At 43.4% G+C, this 20,811-nt stretch overlaps 3 protein-coding genes across 3 annotated transcripts; all 3 read left to right on the forward strand.

Moving 5' to 3' along the window:
- The first annotated feature begins 69 nt into the window (after window positions 1-69).
- Window positions 70-7,905, forward strand: si:cabz01101003.1 (ubiquitin carboxyl-terminal hydrolase CYLD). Its single transcript, XM_041031446.1, has 17 exons — window positions 70-165; window positions 435-660; window positions 1,553-1,670; window positions 1,801-1,958; window positions 2,299-2,814; window positions 3,184-3,289; window positions 3,509-3,975; window positions 4,069-4,234; window positions 4,640-4,781; window positions 4,915-5,037; window positions 5,165-5,256; window positions 5,377-5,440; window positions 5,863-6,067; window positions 6,174-6,282; window positions 6,408-6,526; window positions 6,696-6,903; window positions 7,005-7,905. The coding sequence occupies exons 2-17, from the start codon at window positions 490-492 to the stop codon at window positions 7,187-7,189; spliced, it is 2,949 nt and encodes a 982-aa protein (XP_040887380.1). The 5' UTR covers window positions 70-165; window positions 435-489; the 3' UTR covers window positions 7,190-7,905.
- A 223-nt stretch (window positions 7,906-8,128) lies between these two features.
- emc4 (ER membrane protein complex subunit 4) lies at window positions 8,129-11,985 on the forward strand. Its single transcript, XM_041031458.1, has 6 exons — window positions 8,129-8,264; window positions 9,010-9,154; window positions 9,444-9,558; window positions 9,717-9,870; window positions 9,985-10,145; window positions 11,087-11,985. The coding sequence occupies exons 2-6, from the start codon at window positions 9,051-9,053 to the stop codon at window positions 11,120-11,122; spliced, it is 570 nt and encodes a 189-aa protein (XP_040887392.1). The 5' UTR covers window positions 8,129-8,264; window positions 9,010-9,050; the 3' UTR covers window positions 11,123-11,985.
- Window positions 11,986-13,053: 1,068 nt separating this feature from the next.
- Window positions 13,054-20,040, forward strand: lpcat4 (lysophosphatidylcholine acyltransferase 4). The gene is made up of 13 exons (XM_041031453.1): window positions 13,054-13,445; window positions 14,514-14,877; window positions 15,685-15,797; window positions 15,926-15,986; window positions 16,299-16,357; window positions 16,920-16,954; window positions 17,514-17,568; window positions 17,829-17,911; window positions 18,278-18,403; window positions 18,521-18,677; window positions 18,780-18,872; window positions 19,003-19,138; window positions 19,331-20,040. Exons 1-13 carry the CDS (start codon window positions 13,356-13,358, stop codon window positions 19,513-19,515), a joined length of 1,557 nt encoding a protein of 518 aa, XP_040887387.1. The 5' UTR covers window positions 13,054-13,355; the 3' UTR covers window positions 19,516-20,040.
- The last annotated feature ends 771 nt before the right edge of the window (window positions 20,041-20,811 follow it).

A 20,811-nucleotide genomic window follows, 5' to 3' on the forward strand; every position in this document is an offset into this window, starting at 1 on the left:
CACGCGCTCTGATTGGCTAGAAGTACTCTCCTGCTGAACTTTTCTCATTTGCTATTGGTTCCCGCTGATGTCAGTCAGTCTGCTTCCTACTTCACGGTGCGGTTTGTTGTTGAAGCGGAGCTCCTTTAAATATGAGGGGAAATGTTGACGGTCGGAGCCGAGTTGGTAAGTTATTTGGTAAACTCCTACGGTTATTCTCAAAGTCAATCACTTGTTTATTTGTTTATTCGAGGATGTGGCAGAAAGGCAGCTCGTGCTGTTTTACCGGGTTTCACCCAATTATTTCAGTCTGAGCGTGAATGAAAAAAGTTTAAATATGAATGTTACTCAAGTGTCGTTACCTGGCGTTACCGTCGCTTGAGGTGAGGGGGGGGGGGCACACTGCGGCCCTCTTGTCGTGTCTTTATAAATAATCATAATTCTTAATTTTACAGGGAAATGATGGTTTAATTCCTCCGTGAACCAACTACATTTAAAGACTCTCTAAAGATGTCAGGGGCTCATGAGCAGAGTCGGAAGCGCCGCCCCCCCAAAATGTTCTTGATCTCGACCGATCTCAAGCTGCAGGACGAGCTGGAAGGTACCATTCGGCTGCAGCGGGGGCACATCTGCCAGGAACAGGATTTGGGCAAGAGCAGAGGGGACTGTCTGTGGGTCAAGGTATTAACATAAATTTACATTTCCAGATTTGCATCATCAGAGTTAGCACATGGATCTACATGAGAGGTGGATCTGGATTAAGCATCTTAATCCAAAATGAAAATAACCATTAGTTTAATTAGCTCCTCCTCGGTCAACTACAGCTACTTACACATTAAAGTATGAATAATAATACTTTATGCACATTTTCCTATTTACATTTGCATACTTTTACTCAAGTAACACTTTCAATACGGGATTTCTACTAGTGGGTATTTTTACAATGTGGTTTTAGTACTTTTACTTTCAGTAATGGATCTGAAAACTTCCTCCACCACTGATCAGCAGTTATAAACGATTCACTGATTTTGTCTTGCAGCCAGATGAAAATAAGGATGCATAAAACATATAATAAAAATGCACAACACGCAACACTAAAATGTAAGCTCACATTAAAGTGACAGTATATCATTGAAGCTGAGGTACATCTAGATGTTATCATTCAACCCAAATATCAATGGTTTATATGAAAGACTCAACATCAGGTGACTCATTGTGAGCATTTAACAGTTTGATGGAGTGAGAGATTAAGTAATGTCTCACTCTGTTTGACCTGACCTTTACTGCTGCATAAAGAGGATGGAGTGGACACTGTAATCGCTCTCTTGTGGAGTCACCTTTAATTATATTTGTGCATGACTTGGTTGGTCTATTTCTTAGGCTCACTCGTCCTAAAATGTGCCTCATACTATAGCATGGTACTGCAGTTCAAATGAGACCATTCCCCACATTTTTTCAAAATGGTGGACATGCTTAGAATTAATTTTACTATTATTCTGTAGTTTCTTTCCCTTCACATTCACCCCTAATATCTTCTCCACTACACATTTGCTTTTTGTCCTGTTTCTCACAGGTGTTAGACAATGGCCTCATGGTGAAAATAGAGAGGAAGTTCCTGCTGGAAGTCCCAAGTGACCTCAGTGGCCTGTTGGAGCCTGTACACGATCCAGAGGCTCGACTAAAGCTTCTATGTAATACAATAAGAGTTGTGGGAATGGTGGTACACGTAATACAAGTGGGAAGAGTAGTAAACTTGAATCAAATTTAATTACCAGTATTTCTTTTCTCCCTCTCATTGTTTTATTGTTTTGTATTTTTCAGCTAATCCTGGGAGGTTGCAGCAGATGGCCACTTTGCCTGTCGATTCCCCGCTGTGGGTCCAAATAGGCCAACAGGACGAGCTGGCTGAGGCAGAGCTTAAATACGTCGGACCACTGACCAGAGGAGGCAGCTCTGTGTATTTTGGGGTACAACTCAAGGTAAACTCGCGGCAGCTCTAGGTTCTCCAATGTAAGAATTTGCTGCTTTTCCTGAGGTCAGCATGGGTTCTAAGAAATTGTATAACTGTTAGTTGCAGCTCTAAATATAATAAATAGTAAATTCACAAATTAAAAGGTTCTTGCGTACATACAAAATGGATTTTCATATAATTTGCAGGATGCCTGTGAACTGAAACTGGACTAACCTGCAGCTGTAACCATGTTTGCAAAGCAGAAAGAGCATAATTCACACTATGCTCGAAACAGACACCTGTAATCCTCCTGTAATAAGTCATTAAACACCTTGTCCTCTCTTTTCCTGTCTCTGTTGCTGCTCCAGGGTTCAGCGGTGGGTAAAGGAGTGAGCAATGGTTCCTATAAGGGCCACAGGCTCTTCACCTGCCCTGACGCCTGCGCACTCTTCCTCCCGGTCAGTGACATCAGGATCCGCCACTGGTCTAGCAGGAATGGCTCCGACGCACACGAGCGAGCCCGCGAGAGAGACCACCACCGCAGCAGCAGCAATAATCACCCCAGCAACGGGCACCATAGCAACAACAGCCGCCCATATCATCATCATCAGCAGCAGCACAGTCGTCACAGTAATTTCCACCAGCATCGTCCCAGCAGCCCTACTCAGGCGCACGCTTTTGGCATCCTCTCTCGAACAGCGGAGTCGGCACCCATCACTGCTCAAAACCAGATCCAGGTCCGAAGCCCCCCATCGCCTCTGCCGTTCCATGTTGGCCAGCGGGTGTGTTTCCCCCTGGAGGACACTGTCTATGGCGGGGAGGTGCGCTTCTGCGGTCTCCTTCCTGGTCGGTCCTCATCCGGGATATACGTTGGTGTTCTGCTGGTCAGTACAGCACAGCGCTACTTTTACAAAAGCACAAAATACAGACAATTCATCAAACAATTGTTGCTTTTAATCGATAGATCTTTAAGGTGAGCAAAATATTATTTTAATAGGTGTCTGGTCATTTTCACAAAATAGAATTTAATGTAGTATTATGTAAAATGTAGTGACATTTTTTCCTCTGAAGGAAAGATAGAATAAAAAATAAGTAAGATAAAAAAAAACAGAACTAATATATGATTCAGAAGACTGTAGTGATTAAATAAGAATTTTTGGTGACTGAACTTCCTTTATTATAACAGGAGGGTTATACCTGCTTCTTTTTGTAGATCAGTTGCCTGTGTGTCAGTGTGCAGTTTTGTGTTACAGGATGCTCCTCTTGGTGACTGGGATGGGCATTACAGGGGAGAGAAGCTCTGCCACATTCCTTCCCCCCTGTATGGAATACTGCTGCCAGTCGCCAAGGTCTCCTCAGGTATGGTAACGTCAGACTCTCATGGTATGATTTAGGCATTAGTTGACTGTTTTATTCTGAGCCGTTAAGAGGGATACCCTTACATTATATTTATGTTAATTATCCTTTGCCCTACCATTAAAATGAAGCTTCTGATCGAGCTGTTCCAGATAATTTTTCTGTTATTTTATCCTCAAACATAGCAGGGAAAATCCTAACTTTTCATTTCTGTGTCCTCAGAGCCAAAATCCCATCGTCACAGTCCTCCTCACCAAATGCCCAAATCCATCCTGAAGCCAGCACCGCCTCCCGTCACTAAACCAGGCCCTACATCGCCAACCGTCTCTGCTCCCAAGGTCGCCTTGATGCCTCCCACCAAATCAGCACTTAAACCTCCTCCACTGCCGCCACCGAAACCCACCCAGAAACCCCTTCCTCCTCCCCCTCTGCCGCCTCCAAAACCGCACAGTCCGACGTCGCCCACTGCTATGGAGCAGCTGCAACACACCAACGGCATACACGGCTCTCCCTCCCCACTGAGGTCTCCAGATAACCTCGGAGCTGCAGGCGAGAATGGAGAGGCGGGACTGGAGGGTGAACTGGAGGTGGGCTCGATGGTTGAAGTGAATGACCCACCACTTTTTGGAGTTATTTGCTGGATTGGACGGATCAATGGGATTCCTGAACCAGTAGCAGGGATTGAGCTGGTAAAGAGTTTCAGTGACAAGTTTTTATACAAGATTTATAGTCTTAGTTTCACATTCAGTCCATTTTCTAAATGTCATCTAATCATCTGTCAGGATCAGGAGCTGTCTGCAGGAACGGATGGCAGTTACCTCGGTGAGCGTCACTTCCGTTGTCCGGCCAACAAGGGGCTGTTTGTCAAGCTTCGCAACTGCAGGAGGGACTCCAGGTTCCCCGCACCTGAGAGGCCTGTCAATCAAGTGGAGCGGTGCAATTCTATAGGTAGGAGAAGATGGTTGTAGTGTCTGACGGCTGTGGGACTGTGAAGGAATGCCAGGGTGACGTTTGGATTATTGTTCAGTGATTGTTTGCATCTTGGCTGCCGCAGCAACCAGAAAATCCAAATTTTGAAGCTAATTACGGAGCCTGAATGGAAGGAGCGCGCAGCATCCTCCACAGCTGAATGAGATCCAGAATTTTAAAGAGCGTCTGCTTTAGGCCAAGATATTTGAGAGCCATGTTAGTGTTTATATGACCATAACTAACTCTCTCAAAAGACTCCACGTCTCCTTCAGGCGTTGCTCCACCACTCTTTTGTTGCCTCTTTTAAAATATGCTGTGAGGAAGGATTGTAGCTGAATTTAGGATGTAGTTTTATGTTTAATTTTGGTTCCCTGTGGCTCCCAGCCTTTGCAGAGTGGGGCAGTGAGCGTGTGGAGGAGCACACTCCTCCTTTGGATGGAGACGAGGCCAGAGAACTCTATCAGGGCTGGAAAAGAGGCATCCAGGGTCATCTCAACTCCTGCTACCTGGACGCTACGCTGTTCAGGTAAAATCTGGGACTCCCATTTAGAAAAAACACTCTGGTTCACAGTAAATAAGTGGTTTTACATTTCAGGCTTTATTTGGATCAGCGCAAGAACTGGATGTTACATAACCTGTGTGTCTGTTTCCCTCTCCAGTCTTTTCTCCTGCTGTAGTTCAGCAGACTGGGTGTTGTTTTGGCCTTCTGACCCTGAAATGGACAAAAACTGCAGCCAGGCTCAAGACCTGCTGCGCTGCGAGATAGTCAACCCTCTTCGAAGGTCTGTGAACGTGTTTGTGTGCCACAGCCATAACATGTTATGAAATGTGATGTAGACGAGTCCTCGTTCCAGTAGTGAAAATCAAATATGTTAGAAATTTAATAGGAAACATTGGTGTGTTTCCAAGGTATGGCTACGTGTGTGCCAGTAAGACCATGGCCCTGAGACGACTGCTGGAGGCTGCGAATAGTGACGCCGGCTTCACCAACCAGGAGAAAGGTGTGTGGGTCTGTGTGTGTCTGTCTGTGTGTGTGTCTGTCAGTGTTCTGCAGATGAACACTGTCTGTGTGTGATCAGACTGAGGAATGCTGACATGCTACTCTTGTTCTTGTCTTTCAGATCCTGAAGAGTTCCTCAACAAGCTTTTCCAGCTCCTCAAAGTCGAGCCGCTCCTCAAGATCAGGTAATGTCTCAGTGTTTTGTTTTGGGGTTTTGTTTGTCTTTTTGTTTACATCCGGATTGTAAGGCCTGCAGTGGCATAACACACAGTTTCTCTCCCGCACACATACACCCTGCTTAACTATCACATAAGCCAGTTACTCTCATTTGATATGATCAGCTGGTGCAATGTATTGCCTGAGGTCACACCTGCAGTCAGTTTTTGTTTGTATGAACCATCACACAAAGGTTTGCCTGGTTGTATTTAAGTTCTCACTTCTCGCACATACTGAAAATGTAAAACGAATCAGAGTCAAATCTGTCATTTTATCTCTTATCATTTAAATTTTATCTAATCTTGATGAAGTGAAATAACAATAAGCAGAACACGTTTTTTTCCTCTCCTCTCCACCTCTCATGTCTAAAATTTATCCCTCTTTTTTCCAGGTCGATGACTCAGCAGCCTCAGGCGTGTCACCTCTACCAGCTCTTCCCACCCACCCTTCCCCTCTCTCCCTCCTCGCCCTTACCCAACTCACCAGTTAACTCCCCCATCCCTATCTCCTTGCCATCGCCCAGTCGGATGAGAGTCGCCAGCGTCCAGGCCCTGCTGGAGTCCTCCTTCCTCCACTCTGGCCTCAAGTTTGTCGAGGTAACAGGAAGGTGCCCAAGAGAGGGCAGGTGAATTTTAGAGCAAAGCTCATCCTGTTGTGGTGTAATTACAATATTTTACCTTTCTGTGCTGATCACCCCTCCAGGCTCCCTCCTGCCTCTTGCTGCTCATGCCCAGGTTCGGGAAGGACTTCAAAATGTTTGACGCCATCTTGCCCACCCTCAGTCTGGACATCACAGACCTGCTGGATGACAGTAAGGACGATTGTGGGGAAACTGTGAATATTTTAGAATTTTAGTTTGGCTTTTGTTTGAGTTTGTTGATTTCAGGTGCTGTTTTTCTGTATGTATCTACTCTCTTCATCCTTGTGTCTTTCTAGCTCTGAGGCAGTGCAGTATCTGTCAGGCTGTGGCTGAGTGGGAGTGTCAGCAGTGTTACGAAGATCTAGACATCACTCCCGGTCGTCTCAAACAGTACTGCCCAACCTGCAACACACAGGTAGCTGCTTCTTAATTTGCAAAATGTCCAGTTCCTTGTATTTCTTAATACAATAACAATAAAAAAGAGGTATTTATATGTAAAGCACTCTGACCCTCATTTTCTGTCTCTTATGTGTGTCTGTCTGCTTTACATGTTGGCTCTGTTTGTCTTTTCAATCGATTATCAGGTCCACAGTCACAGGAAGCGGGCGTCCCACAGACCGGTGAAGCTTGGTGTTCCCGCGGGACCGTGGACCGGCTCTCTGCTCTGCTCCCGCCAACGAATGTCTCTCTTTGCTGTGACGTGCATCGAGACCAGCCATTACGTGAGCTTCATCAAACACGGGCCCCTCCCCACCGACTGGCTGTTTTTTGACAGCATGGCAGACCGGGAAGGTGAGAACGCAGAGATTGTCCTGTTAACACAGAATCAAGTTACAGGCTCAAACATAATGTAGGAACAAAAACAAAAACCCTGCTCCAATTTCTCAACCCAGGTGGCGAAAACGGCTTCAACATCCCTCAGGTGAAAGCGTGTCCCGAGGTGGGTCGCTACCTCAGCCTGTCAGAGGAGGAGCTGAGCAGAGTCGACGCCGCCTCGTTACGGGAGTCTGCCCGCCGCCTGCTCTGTGACTCCTACATGTGCCTGTACCACAGCCCTGAGCTCAGCCTGTACAAGTGATATGGGCACTCAGTGCAGTCAGAGATCCTGCATGCTGTACAACTGATTCAGACATGTCCTCAGGTTCTGAGTCTTATGCAACCATCAGAGTTAAACATTGCACTCACAAAATATGAATTTTTTTTTCCTTAGGAATAACTAAAAAACAGTCTTGTTTTCAGGATGACCAGCGTTCACTCTCCACTTTAGCCAGTAGAATATTAAATTTTCATAAAGCCAGTGAACACAGAATGTTTTCAGCTTCTTTCAGCTTCCCATGTGCACTGCTGCTGGAAACTATCTGCCTGAAGAGAGCTGAACAGAGGCTGAGAAGTACATATAAACTCTTTAGGCAAAATTTACATGAGAACAGCAGCGTAACCCACGCCGTCTAATGTGCTGAATGAACAAATTGCCTGTAGTTTATTGTTAGTTAAAGAGCTCATGAACTTGGTGGTAAATGAGCCTTACACGTGGCAGTACTGATATTTACACCTGAGTTTACCTGTGCCTTAGCTCACACACAGTACACAACTACTGTGCCTGTAACCTATAACACGCATACACTTTACAATTCAGTTTGCACTGCTTCATTTACAGGTCAGTGTGTGTATATAATTGCATTGCCTTAAACTGACTGTAAAGATTGCACACAGATGTTTAAACTTTTGTACTGCTTATGGGTTGTTTAATATAAAACAGCTGCAAACAATAATAATAAAAGATTTGATACTCTTCTACTTTACGTCTGTTACTTAATTTATTCAGTGCAGATTATTCAGTAGCTCAGGTACATTACTGTGCATTCAGATGGCACTCCACATTGTATAGAATATATAAATACATAAAAAATAATATCAAAAACAGAAGCACGTTGTAAAATGATTTAAAAAGTTCTCGGAGGTGCCACTAGAGGGCGAGCGTGACGCAACAGCCTCCGCGGCAGCGTTACTGCGTCATCATTGCGGGCCCCGGAACCAGGGAGCGACAAGGGGGGTCGACTTGTTCCTCGACACAGCGAGCTAATTTTCTGTCATTTCATCTAAAAAATAACGATAAAGTAACCGGATAGCGGCGTTTTGGATGTTTCTGTAAGGTAAAAATAATGTTAAACGACGGTGTGTTAGGTTATTTATACCTAACGTTAACATGAAGTGGCCGTAACGTCCTGCTCCGCAGCGTTTTAATTTTGTTGAAGCGTCGTGTTGGGTCGTTTTAATTTCATGTTTTCTTTTTGAATTGTACTGTTGATGCTGCTTTTACTAGAGCAACGAGAACCGACTGGTGTTGTTGGTTGCTGGAACCACAGCGACTCAGCGTGTAACCGATATCCTGTGTTTGTAACAGCTCTTGATTTCGTTATAACGGATCAACTCAGTGTTCACAGTTCTAACTGCAGGTGGAGAACAAATGGAGCATTTTTCACGTACTTGTTCCAAAAGAAATCAAGTTTAATCCTTAAACCAAAAACATAAAGACGAATGAATTGTCGCTTCTCTCAAGAGCAGGACATAAAATATGACGAACGTTAAACATCACAATTAAACATAAAAATACAAAGGACAAACCTAACTCTAAAAAGATCCGAGTTTGTTTGTCGTTTTTAACTGGCACTAAAACAAACAACCACATCTGTTAGTGTAAATTTGTTTTTGTTTTTTGAGCTTATGGGTTTTGGTTTGGGTTTCCTAATATGCTTTATTTTTGTGTCATGTTTTATTTTAACGGTTTATTTGCTGTTTATACCCAGGAAGTCAAGAGAGCACTACATGGAAGCTTTTTGGTTCAGTAAAGTGTAAAGACTCTGCCCATCTGCTGACCTGTGTTATTTATCTCTGTAGGTGCTTTCTGTCTCTGAGATCCAGCAGTGCAGCAAGTTGCCATGGCGTCTCCAGGAGGACAAGGAGGAGGAGCTCTGTCGACAAGAGGAGGCAGCGGGGCCCGGAGGATGAAGTGGGCTCTGGAGCTGAGCTTGGGCAACACAAGGTAAACAGAAACGCAGTACAAACTCTTTAACATCACCTCATCCACTAGTAGTACCACACTTTTTTGTTAGCAGTCCTCTGAGCAAACATTTACCGATTTGTCAAACAGGAAATCCCTAGTTAGGTGGAGCTTCATCAGGAAATGAAGTTTAGTTATTAACATATGGGCTAATACATGATTTATTGTGCAAAGACAAAAAAAAAACACAAGCATGGCTGAACAACTTAAACACGCCACAGCTCACACACAGTCGATCATGTGAATAAAAGCTATACTCGTTGTGCCTCAGGAGTCGTAGTGACCGGCAGGGCGGTCAGGGAGACGTCGTTTACCCCATCGGCTACTCTGAGAAACCCGTCCCCGACACCAGCATCCAGGAGACAGACAAGAACCTGGTGGAGAAGGTGTGCAAAGCTGTTGTTTTAGTTTCACTTTTCAGATATTGACATTCCTGTTCTTGTCATAGAAGAATAAGCCACATAAAGTGGAACATATGTGAGAGAAGATAATCAAACAAATGTGCTGCTGAGTATGATCCTTTGTCTCTCGTTCTGATGTACAGCGTTGCTGGGACGTGGCCCTTGGGCCCCTGAAACAGATCCCCATGAACCTGTTCATCATGTACATGTCGGGCAACACCATCTCCATCTTCCCCATTATGATGGTCTGCATGATGGCCTGGAGGCCCATACAGGCTCTCATGTCCATGTCTGCCAGTGAGTATCCACTATTCAGGTAGTTTAATTTGTAGTCAGCTCACATCAAGTCACTTTTTCTGCATTTAAATTTTTCTGTCATTTCATTCAGTCCTTTGTCTTTTTGTGTCTCAGCCTTCAAGCTGTTGGAGAGCTCCAGTCAGCAGTGGCTTCAGGGCCTCGTGTACCTGATAGGTAACCTCCTGGGCTCAGCGTTGGCCATCTACAAATGCCAGTCGATGGGACTGCTCCCAACACACTCGTCTGATTGGCTGGCTTTCATAGAACCGCCTCAGGTAAACAATATGATGAATATAATGGCAAAGCTCTCTGTCTTTTCTATGTTATGTTTGTATGTTTTTATGGTTAATGATGTACGCTTTGGCTGCTCCAGATATCAGCGTGAGGTAACTCTGGCGCTAAGCAGGAGGAGTTTAATCACGTCATGACAGTCTGTGAGGCAAATGAGCTGTGTCAGGTTTGCATAGGACAAGCTGACACACGCTCTGCTGTTTGCCAGTGTTTTTATACAGGGCAACACAAGCTTTCCATCACCTCATAGTTTTGTTCCATTTGTTGTTTCCCAGTCGTTGTTTGACATAAATTCTTGAACAGGACATAACTAAGCTATAAAACTCAGAGGGATAAACACTCAGGCCAACTGAAATATGGTTCTGTGTTGTTATTGTTGCCTTTATTTAATAACAACAAAAACTGCATCTGTGGCCTCGACATTTTCCGAGTGTTGTAGATTGTGTATATGCACCTGAATTTACCAAGTGGACTAAAAATTATATAAATTAATTATTATCTCTGAATGAAGCAAACTTTTTAGGTTTTTGTGGGGTTTTTTGTCTCAGGTCCTCAAACATCCTGACAATATTGCACATGCAGTTCACTTTTAGACCAGCAGAGGGCCTAAAAAAGCCAGGCCATATTTCATCTGATACCTGTTTCTCAACATGAACAAACAACTTCTCTTAAATTTGTTAGGTTTTGTTTTTAACACTAGAACAGTCACACTGTTTCAAAACATATCTGTGATATTTCTGTTCTTCAGTTTCTCGTCATTGACTGACAGATACTCAGATATATCTGTGATGGCCTGATATTGGCCAATTAGGGATAGAGCTGGGGTTTCTCTGGATTTACTGAGGCAATATACAAAAAGGTTGTCATTGTAATAAATCACTAACAAGTACAAATAAATGAAACCATTTTTGTCTTGCCTCAACAGAGGATGGAGATAATGGGCGGAGGGATGGTGTTGTGAGGAGCACGGACGGTGAACGTAAAGGATTCAGACATTTACAGAGGTTTAAATGCTGTCCATTCTCCACCTGCACCACACAGCCTCACTACCGGTCACAGCTGAGGTGGAATGAAATTTTGCCAGCTGTCTATCTCTTGTCCAAAACAGATTCAGCCTCTACAGCGACAGTCACAACAGGCAAGATGTTTGTTAAATCAGCAGCGGGATGTGCGGTGCAGCTTTAAGCCAAGGCCTTGTCTGCCACACACACACACATACACACACACACACACACACACACACACACACACACACACACACACACACATTCATATTACTTAGGCCTGCTGCTCTGCCTCATGTCTTGAGCTCTGCTGTCCCCCATTCCTCTTTTTTATGCTCTAAATAAAGATTTCACAGCCAGCAGATCATCATGTTGGCTTCTGTTGAATTACTGTAATTTACTTCACATTTACAGGCTCACAATAAGAAATTATTTATGAGGTTGTCTTACAGAATACATAATTATATACAGGTTTTTTTTTTGGGGGGGGGGGGGGGGGCTAACATCATTAATAACAGAACTTTAGCTATAGCTCCTGAAAGTCTGTTAAGTGATTTAATTTTGTCAAGCAAGTCTTATTACCTTTATCGTTTTCTTCACTTTTCCTTTCTTCATTTTCTTTTTGTTTCTCAGTTTGTAGTGAAACACTTCATTGTGTTAACAGGATTACAGCATGCTAGCCAGCCACATTGACTAACCTGTTTAACTTATAGGTCTGTTTAATTTATACTGATTTGCTCTATGAAGATGTTCTATGAAATAAATCCTTATTGGTTGAAGTAAAATGTTTTCAGCTGTGTGAATAAATGTGTTGGATGAATGACTGTTTCTGTAAAAGTAGAGAAAGGCCAGGATTGCCGCCAAATGCGAATCATGAATAAAACCTTTGTCACGTTAATGACTCAGGACAGCCTGTTCCACTTAAAACTGGGTGTGGAGAAAGGGAAACTGAACAACTCCTGGTGAAACTCAACATTCTTTGGTGAAATCACACTGAAATCAAACTAAACTCGTCTTTTCGTTTCATTTTCACTTTTACTGCTATTTAATTTACTCATTTGTGGGTATGAGTTCATTCCACAGGGTTTGGTGTTGGTATCAGCGGCAACACCCTGCACTCAGAACAATAGCAGTCAGGTGGGGCAGAGGGTAAACTTGAGAGGCAAGTAGCATTAAGTTTGTAGAGCTTTTGTTACAGTCATGGATGAATAGGTACGAAAGGTGGGCAGTTAAGGCAGAGTTTAATTGGTTAACACCTTAAAATATGAAGAAAGAAAAAAAGAGATCCAAGTACATTCTTTGCACTTTTAAGTCCTGGATGGTAAAGTACTTTTCAAAATAAGGCCAGAAATTACAGCATGCAGCGCATTTCCAAAGATCCACTGTAAACATAGGAGCTGATGTGGAAATGACAGTCACATCATGGAAAAAGTTAAATAAACAAAAAACAAGAATATAATAATAATAAAAGAATAATTTAATAAAAATCAACTTAATTTCTTATTATTTTTACTTTTTCAGACACGTCAATGACTCAATGACTCAATATATCTGGCTCATGTCCCAAAATCTTCATCTCATCTTCTTCTGTTTTTCTGCAGTATCACCATGACGGTGACTTTTATTTCTTCTTTTTTTTTTTTATCCTTTGTCCTACGGTAAAGGTCTTCCACACATACATGCGTGCGTGTGCATGCGTGTGCGTGCGTGCGTGTGGAACGTCCCAGTCCCCTTGCAGCCAGTCTGGTTTCAGGGACCGGCACGACTCGCCCGACAGGCCCCTGAGCGGTGGTGGTGGGCCGGGCTGTCGGCCTGTGAAGGGGCGGGACAGGTGAGGACGGGATTGAAGACAGGGAGCGTGGGGCGTTTCTTCCTCAGCGTGTGTCGCACCATGTGGAGATTGGACACTGTAGAAGTTTGTTTTTAGTTCTTTATCGTTGTTAATTTTTTACTTTCTTTTTTTCCCCCTGCTCGGAATAATCTTCAACCGTTTCGGTTTGTTTTAGTTAACGATTCTTTCTTTCTTTTTTTTTTTTAAACGGGTTTCTAAAAGAAAAAAAAAGTGTGGCACTGTCAACACGTCTTATGTTGCCCACAGTTTTGGAGCTTTTTTTCTAATCTAACAGGGAGTATAATCTCGTTTTTATAAAGTTTGTAGTTTAACTTGTCCGTCAGGTTCACCTCGTCGCTATGGAGGAGCGCGTCCGTCACTCTGCAACACAAGACTACTCACATCCGTTCATTCACGAGGTGAAGCTGACCAGGGCGCAGAGGATCAGGGTAACTGTCCCATTAATGTCGCGATATTAGTTTTTTTTTTTTAATGTGTGTGTATGTGCGGTTGAAAAGTTTGAATTTCCATTCACGTAGAAGTCAAACAGGCCATGAGAAGGATGACTCGCAGCTTCCCCTGAATACGCCACCTGAAACTAATCAGGCGTTAATTTGCCCGACAGGAGCCGAGTTTGTCTCCAAAGCAGGCTCCTAACTTCTCAACATCAACTCATAATGATCTCTGTGACTCTAATGCCAGTAGTCAGCGAGTCAGCTTGGTCCTGCCACAGAAATGTAACGGTCAGCTATATTGACGATCATGCAACAATCGTTTGAGTTGTTTTTAAGCAGAAATGCAAAATATTTGCTGGTTCCAGTTTCTCAGTCATGAGAATTTGGTGCCTTTAAAAAGAAAGAAAGTCTTTTTTGTCCCTGTAAACTAAAAATATTTGAGTTTTGGACTGTTGGTCTAACTAAATAAGACATGTGAGGACTGCATCTGAATCTTCTCCCTTTTTTATAGACAAAACCATTAATCAGAAATATTATTGGCTCATTAATCGGTTATGAAAATGATCTCTAGCTGCATCCCCAGTCTAAACTCAAAAGTTGCCTTTGAGGGTCTTTTTTAAAAGTAATCTAAACAACAACTTCCATTCTTTATTTCTGTTTTCCATTTTCTCACAGCAGCTTTTAATGATGCACTGATGCCCCATAAGGGAACAGAGAGTCTTTCACGGACTGTGATGCCTAAGCAAAACAGACAGGTCATAAACGGACAGGCATGACAAAGGATAACAACATAACTCTGACAGACATGTCAGTGGAGCTGAGCAATGTAATGTAATACAGTCAGTATAATGATGTTAATCAGAGTATTATTTTTGCCATACTTGCATACATCAAGATGAGGCAAATGTATGCAAAATCACATAAAAGCACCCAAACTGGTGTTCAGTGCAGTGAACTGTGTTTCACTGTGACGTCTGACCATATCTCACCATATAACAGCTTTACACAGTGTTTAAGTTCTAAACGCATAGATGTATTTTTTTTTTGTCCCTGCATCATTAGGGCATCATACTGGGCAGCATCCTCTTCCCTCTACGCATCACACTAGCGGCCATTTTCTTCCTCATCATGTGGCCTCTTGCCCGGCTCAGATTGGCCGGCCTGTCCGAGGAGGACCGCTCTCGGCCGGTCACGGGCTGGCGGCACTGGCTCTTCCATCCCATCATCTGGCTGCTGAGCCGAGCCGTCTTCTTCTCCTTGGGCTTCCTGTGGGTGAAGGTCAAAGGTCGCAGAGCAGATCTGAAGGAGGCACCCATGCTGGTGGTGGCGCCCCACAGCGGCTTCCTGGACATGCTGGTTCTGTGTCCAACCCAGCTGGCAACGGTGCTGTCCCGGTCAGAGAACACCAGCCTGCCGGTCATAGGAGGTGAACTTCTGAGCTAATGCACACACGCACACAGTTAGTTTTGCTCTGCACCTGAACCCTGCTGGGGTTTGATGTGCACGCTGTCCACCTTCATCACCTGCCTCTTTTTTTTTACCTGCTGTTTTATGGCCCTGCTGAAGTCTCCTCTTGTAGTTGAGGACACACAGGTGTGAATGACACTGATTGTTTGACATGTGCCAAGTGTGGACAGTCACATTGTGTTAGATAAGAGAGGGGTTCCCGTAATAGAAAACATTAACATTTTTTAGGTTATATGATGTTTTTTAATCAAACTTAATGCTGGCATTAAATGTTTGGGTGGCATTCACAGCAAGTTAAATCCTCTAAGGTTTGCATACAGTCTGCACAAGGTGGAGCATTGAAACTAGAGTTTTATCTTTCCTCGTTTCCTCCTCCTTTTGTTGTACCTGCACAATTTCCTGTCAAATAACAGAGAAAAAAAGTGGGTTAAATTTGTTAACATCACGTCGGAGTGCCTGGATGATGTACTTTTTTTTTTCCAATCTCTGCTGGAAAACTTTTGTCGTGCTTAACTGACATGTACAGTACAGTGCAGTGTTCTCATAGATGGGGAATCTCACCCCAGGCTGCCCACCTATTAGGCAGATACCAAGATTAATATTTGGAGTAGTGAAGTCAAGGGGAACATTAAAGTATGCAAGGAAGTCCGAAGATAAACAAATGACTCAGTCCTCTGGCTTCTAATCTGCTCTGCCTGATCTTGTATTTTCTGTGTTGCTTTTTTCCATCCTGCTTTGGACTCATTTCTTGGTTCTGGTTTTTCAGCTTTGCTCGAGTTCAACCAGTCTGTGCTGGTGAGCAGGAAGGATCCAGAATCAAGGAAAAAGGCAGTCACCCAGCTCATAGAGAGGCTGACCTCCAATGGCTACTGGCCTCAGGTAAGCTCTTTTAGGATTGGTCACTCAACTCTCTGAAGACTCCTGAAAAACATTCACCTGCTAGAATTACAAACTCTTCCAGGTGTCTTAATTCTTAATTCATAAATCTTATGTCTTAATTTGGTTAGATGCTGATGTTTCCAGAGGGAACCACAACTAACGGCCACGCTCTCATCAAATTCAAGCCTGGTGAGTATTTGCAGTCTGAAATATGCACAAGAAAACAAACAAAACAAATAAAAATGAAAAGAACTGAGGTTTTTAGAGCCCGTTTACTGCCAGGCCTTTCTACACCTGTCCAACCCCATCTGGTTTTTCTTCATGTCTTACACAGTCAACATGCTACAGTTTGTCTGCTGTACGAATCATGCAGGAATGAGTGGCATGAGATGGAAAGGGTGTAGCTCGTGATTGTTTTTCCGCCCTTCTGAAGCGTTACGTCTTTCTCATTCCAGTCTCCTCACTTTCTCATTTGTTTTTTTCCATGCCACTCATCTTCAGGTGCCTTCCTTGCTGGAGTCCCGGTCCAACCTGTTCTGTTGCGTTACCCCAACAAGCTGGTGAGTGAACTTACTGGTGGGCGACACGTTGATCTGCCAGGTTGTAACAGCATGTGGGGAAACTGATAAACATGCCGGGTTTGATACTCGTAGTTGTCGTAATCAGATTTAGTTTAAATCATATACTGCACACAAAAGTCCATACAAGATGTTAGAGGGGAGAAACCACGTCATCATTTCAAAAGTTGAGCAACCTGCATTGGTCCCATCACCCTGCACACACAGCAGATGCTTTGTTCTGTGTTTGCAGTTTGTTTTGACATCTCTTTCTCATTTTTATGTCATGAGTCTTTTCACTTCCCTGCCCAAAGTTGTGTGTGTACACTGCACTATCCTCCGTATTATCAGGCTGTAGCCATGTTTCTGAACACGCAGTAACATTTTTTCAGGTCAGTGTTTACACACTGGTTCCTGTCAGGGAGTGTTATGAGGGGAATGTGACTAGAATTGCACACGCTATAAAAACTCCCCACCCTGTCTGTTACTAAGGATCGTTTTTTTTTAGTACCTTGTTGTATTGTGTCCACTGTTTGATTACAGTCTTTTTATGACTCTTCCTCAGGATACTGTTCGCTGGACGTACAAAGGGACAACCTGGTGAGTTCCTCCATTTTTCATCTCTGTGTCTGTCTGAGCAAGTTAATGTGAAACTGTCTGGGCTGCACAGAAGCCATGGTGAAGCACTGGATTTCTACATAGGCAGGAAGTTGTGTAAGCTTGGAGCCTCGAGGACATTGAACTTCTTCATCTCTCTTAATCAGCTCAGTATCCTCTGCAAAGCATTTGTACTGTGGTACCTTTTTAATATCTCTTAAGCAATTTTCAAAGGAATTTTCTAAAATAGTTTCTGCACCTGCCATTACTTTAGGACAGAGGTGTCCAAACTGTTCCACAAAGGGCCGAGTGGCTGCAGGTTTTTGTTCCAACCAATGAAGAGCACACAACAACTGTTTGAAGACTGAGATCAGTTGATTAAATGAGTGAAGTCTGGTGTGCTGCTCCTTGGTTGGAGCAAAAACCTGCAGCCACACGGCCCTCTGTGGAATAGTTTGGACACCCCTGCTTTAGGATATGGGAATCTATTTTCTCTCTCATTTATACACAGTGACTAGTGATTTTTCCACATGAAATATAATATTGGCTCTTTGTCCATTAGGGTTGAGGCACTGTGGCACACAACTTCGCAGTTCTACACTAACATGACTGTTGAGGTAAGGGTGTTTGAATTTGAAGTATACTTAGAGTACACTCACTGTTGGGTGTAGTAACAGGTGCAGCGAAGCACACCAATGATCCCTTTCATCAGCAATGGTGGGTGTGGTCACAGGTGTAACGGACATGACATTTTCAAACAGGAGTGACTGATATTTCTCAGCTTGCTGTGAAAGTTCGAGTGCATGAAAAACAGACTTCACACTGTCCCACCTTCCCCCGTCACTGGGACTAAAACGTTGTTTTTGTCATGCTACAGTTTCTGCCAGTTTACAAACCTTCCCAGGAGGAGAAGAATGACCCCAACCTGTATGCAGACAATGTTCAGAAACTCATGGCCAAGTAAGTAGATTACACACTTCTTACTTATTTTAGCCAGAGGGAATATTATGTCAGGTACAAGTGCACCTGAACACAGTCAATGAATCTGTCAGTTATTTTCTCAGTTAATTGTTTGGTGCATAAAATGTCCACCTTGTTTTTTCACATTTGCAGTAACATGCATGGACACTTTTCTTTAGTCCAAAGTTACAGAGGACAAAGTAAACTTTGTACTTTTTTTATGTTTGGTTCATTTTGCACAGACAAATCACAAGTGAAGGAACGTCAGATTGGTCTCTGAATTGCCAGGTTAACATGATAGACTTGTTATTTTGTGTGCGTGTGTGTGAGTCAGCTGTTATAATGCGTTTTTCTTCTGTGTTTCAGGGCCCTCGGACTCCCAGCTACAGATTATGTGATGGAGGGTGGAGTTCCTGTTAGTAAAATGGGCGGCCTCTCTCTCCCACTGGAGTCTCCTGCCAGGAAAACACTCTCACTGCTGCACAAAAACAGGTAGGAGAGGACCTTTGTTCATGTTTGGTGTTTGCCTGAATCCTGGCTTTAATCAGTGTGAAAATCAAATCGCCTGTTATTTTTTTCCTCCCTTTCCTCCCCCTCCCTCTCTCTCAGCCTGGAGGCATATGAAGTGGGAGCAGCACTTGACCGACTGATTGACAGGTGTCAGTCAGGAGCTCAGGGGTCAAAGGCCAGTGCAGAGGAGCTCGTCTCTATTCTTGGACTGACGGATAGAGAGACAGCTGCCTCTGTCTGTAGCCTGTACTCCAAGGTAGGAGCAGTTTCTTCCTGTGTGTGTGTGCTTAACTACCTGAGCTTCACACAATTGAATTCACATTGTGATTTTTCTTTTTTTTTTTTTTTTTTTTGCCAGGATGAAGCTGTGGACTTGAGGCAGCTTTATTTGAGTGTTGCTGCCCTCTCTGGATTTGTCAGCTTCAAATCTCTACTTCACACTGCTTTCAATGTAAGTACAGTTGTTTTTTTCGTGTCTGTTGCTGACTGTGAATGTCTTTAAAATGCGAAGCATCAGATGTGTCACATCACTTTGTCGTAGACGTCTCAGACCTGCTATTGAATGCACTGTCTTTTCACAGCTGTTTGACAGGGAAGGCAGAGGCAGCCTGGGTGCAGAGGAGCTATCAGACCTCATGGGGGCGCTGCTGGGTGTTCCCCAGCACAGCACCGCTGAGCTGTACAAGGAGGCTTCCAAACAAGGCCAGCTTACTGAAGGTGAGAGTCTCTGAGTAATCTCTGAGTTTGGCAGCAGTAAATAGTAATATTTTACACATCATAGTGATAATGTGACATCAGGCAGCTCAGGTGTCTCTTTTATTTATTTATTCATTGGTCCTCTGTTTCTCTTGTTTCATCAGAAAATCAAAACACTTTAAAATCCTCATTGAATCTGCTTTGTTTCCTCAGAAAATCTGCTGCGAGTGCTGACGACCCACCCGACCTATCAGAGAGTGGTGAACGAATACCTGCAGCCGGAGGAGGCGGGCTCTCACCTGCCATTCACTTCTCTGGCCAATGGGAAGGCTGTGAACAACAACGGAAACATGGACAACAGCAACAGACCCCTCCACTACAACAAAAAGTTTGAATGAGGATTTTCCTGAGCATTAAATGAAGGTTGGATTCCTCTTGTTGCAGGATGGTCTTTGACAAAGGACTGCATTTTTAAAGTTTTGTGTCAGATGGTGTGTGTGTGGCTGTATGGATGCATTTTAAATCAATAAGTCTTAAGCTGACTTAAAATACGCGTAAATGATGCTACAGTGGCTTAATGAAGTGTGTATGAGTGTGTTTTTTGAGGCCAGGTCCTCATATGTTTGAGGACTTGAAGGTGTGTGCATGTTTACCAGTGTGCCTTTTAATTACCAAGAAATCTTGTGCACAAGTTGTTCCAGATTATGTTAAAGGACTCCGTTACTTCTGTCATTTGAAGCCATAAAATGTCTTATTTATAGAATTTCCTGTTATGTAAAGTAAATATATATATTTTTGTTTTTAAAGGGACAATGGAATGTGCAAAAAGAAACTAAACACTCAGTGCATCAAAGTTTATTTTATGTAAATGAATTATTACATTTTTCCTGTGAATATTGGTTCTATTTAACAATTAATTAAACTGTGAATTGTTTTTAAGTAGGTTTTACCATGTGGGTTTATCCTGCTGTCTCATTTCTGGACTTCCCACACTTATGTTCAGCTTATTTTTTTCTGTGTTTTGGGTTTCTGTTTGATTCTCTTGGACATTGTAGGTTACTTGTCCGTCTTCTTCCCACGTCGTAGCGTTTTTCCTTTTTCTGCCTTTGGTTTTTGTCCTTTCACCTTTGGTTTGTTCAAGATAAAATCTTTATATTTTGTGGGTAACCTTCTGGAGAGCCGTGTTTGTTTCTTACAAGGAAAATGTGGGACCTTGCCTGTGGACGTCTCACTGTCTTTCTCAAGCCACTTTTGCTTCTGCTCTTCAGCTCTCAGAGAGTTTACCTCTGCCTTGCCCTTCAATCTCGCTCTCTTCATCGGACTCTTGAGGATTTCTGTTTCAGACGCCATCTTTTCTGTCTCATTCACTCTCGTCTCTGTTTCTTCAGAAGCCCCGCGTTCCTGCCAATATCGTTTCCCTGGGCTCAGCATGAGGCTTGGGCGCTCTGCCTCTTCTCCATTCATCCTTTCCCTTTCACCTTTCACGCCTGCTGTCTGGTCTGGACTTAGTTTGGGACTAGATAAGTGATGAGCTGTCTCATCTAGCTTGTTCTTGTGAATCCCTGTCCTAGTCACTGCCCTTTTTGACACATCTAGCATATGACTTCCTGACCTTAAGTTGTAAAAGTCACAAGTTTTCATTTCCGTGGCTTCACTGTGCCCACCCACTCCATCTTCATTTAGTGCCGCTGCTT

Source organism: Toxotes jaculatrix, chromosome 23 (genome assembly GCF_017976425.1).
Source record: "Toxotes jaculatrix isolate fToxJac2 chromosome 23, fToxJac2.pri, whole genome shotgun sequence".
NCBI classification, from domain to species: domain Eukaryota; kingdom Metazoa; phylum Chordata; class Actinopteri; family Toxotidae; genus Toxotes; species Toxotes jaculatrix.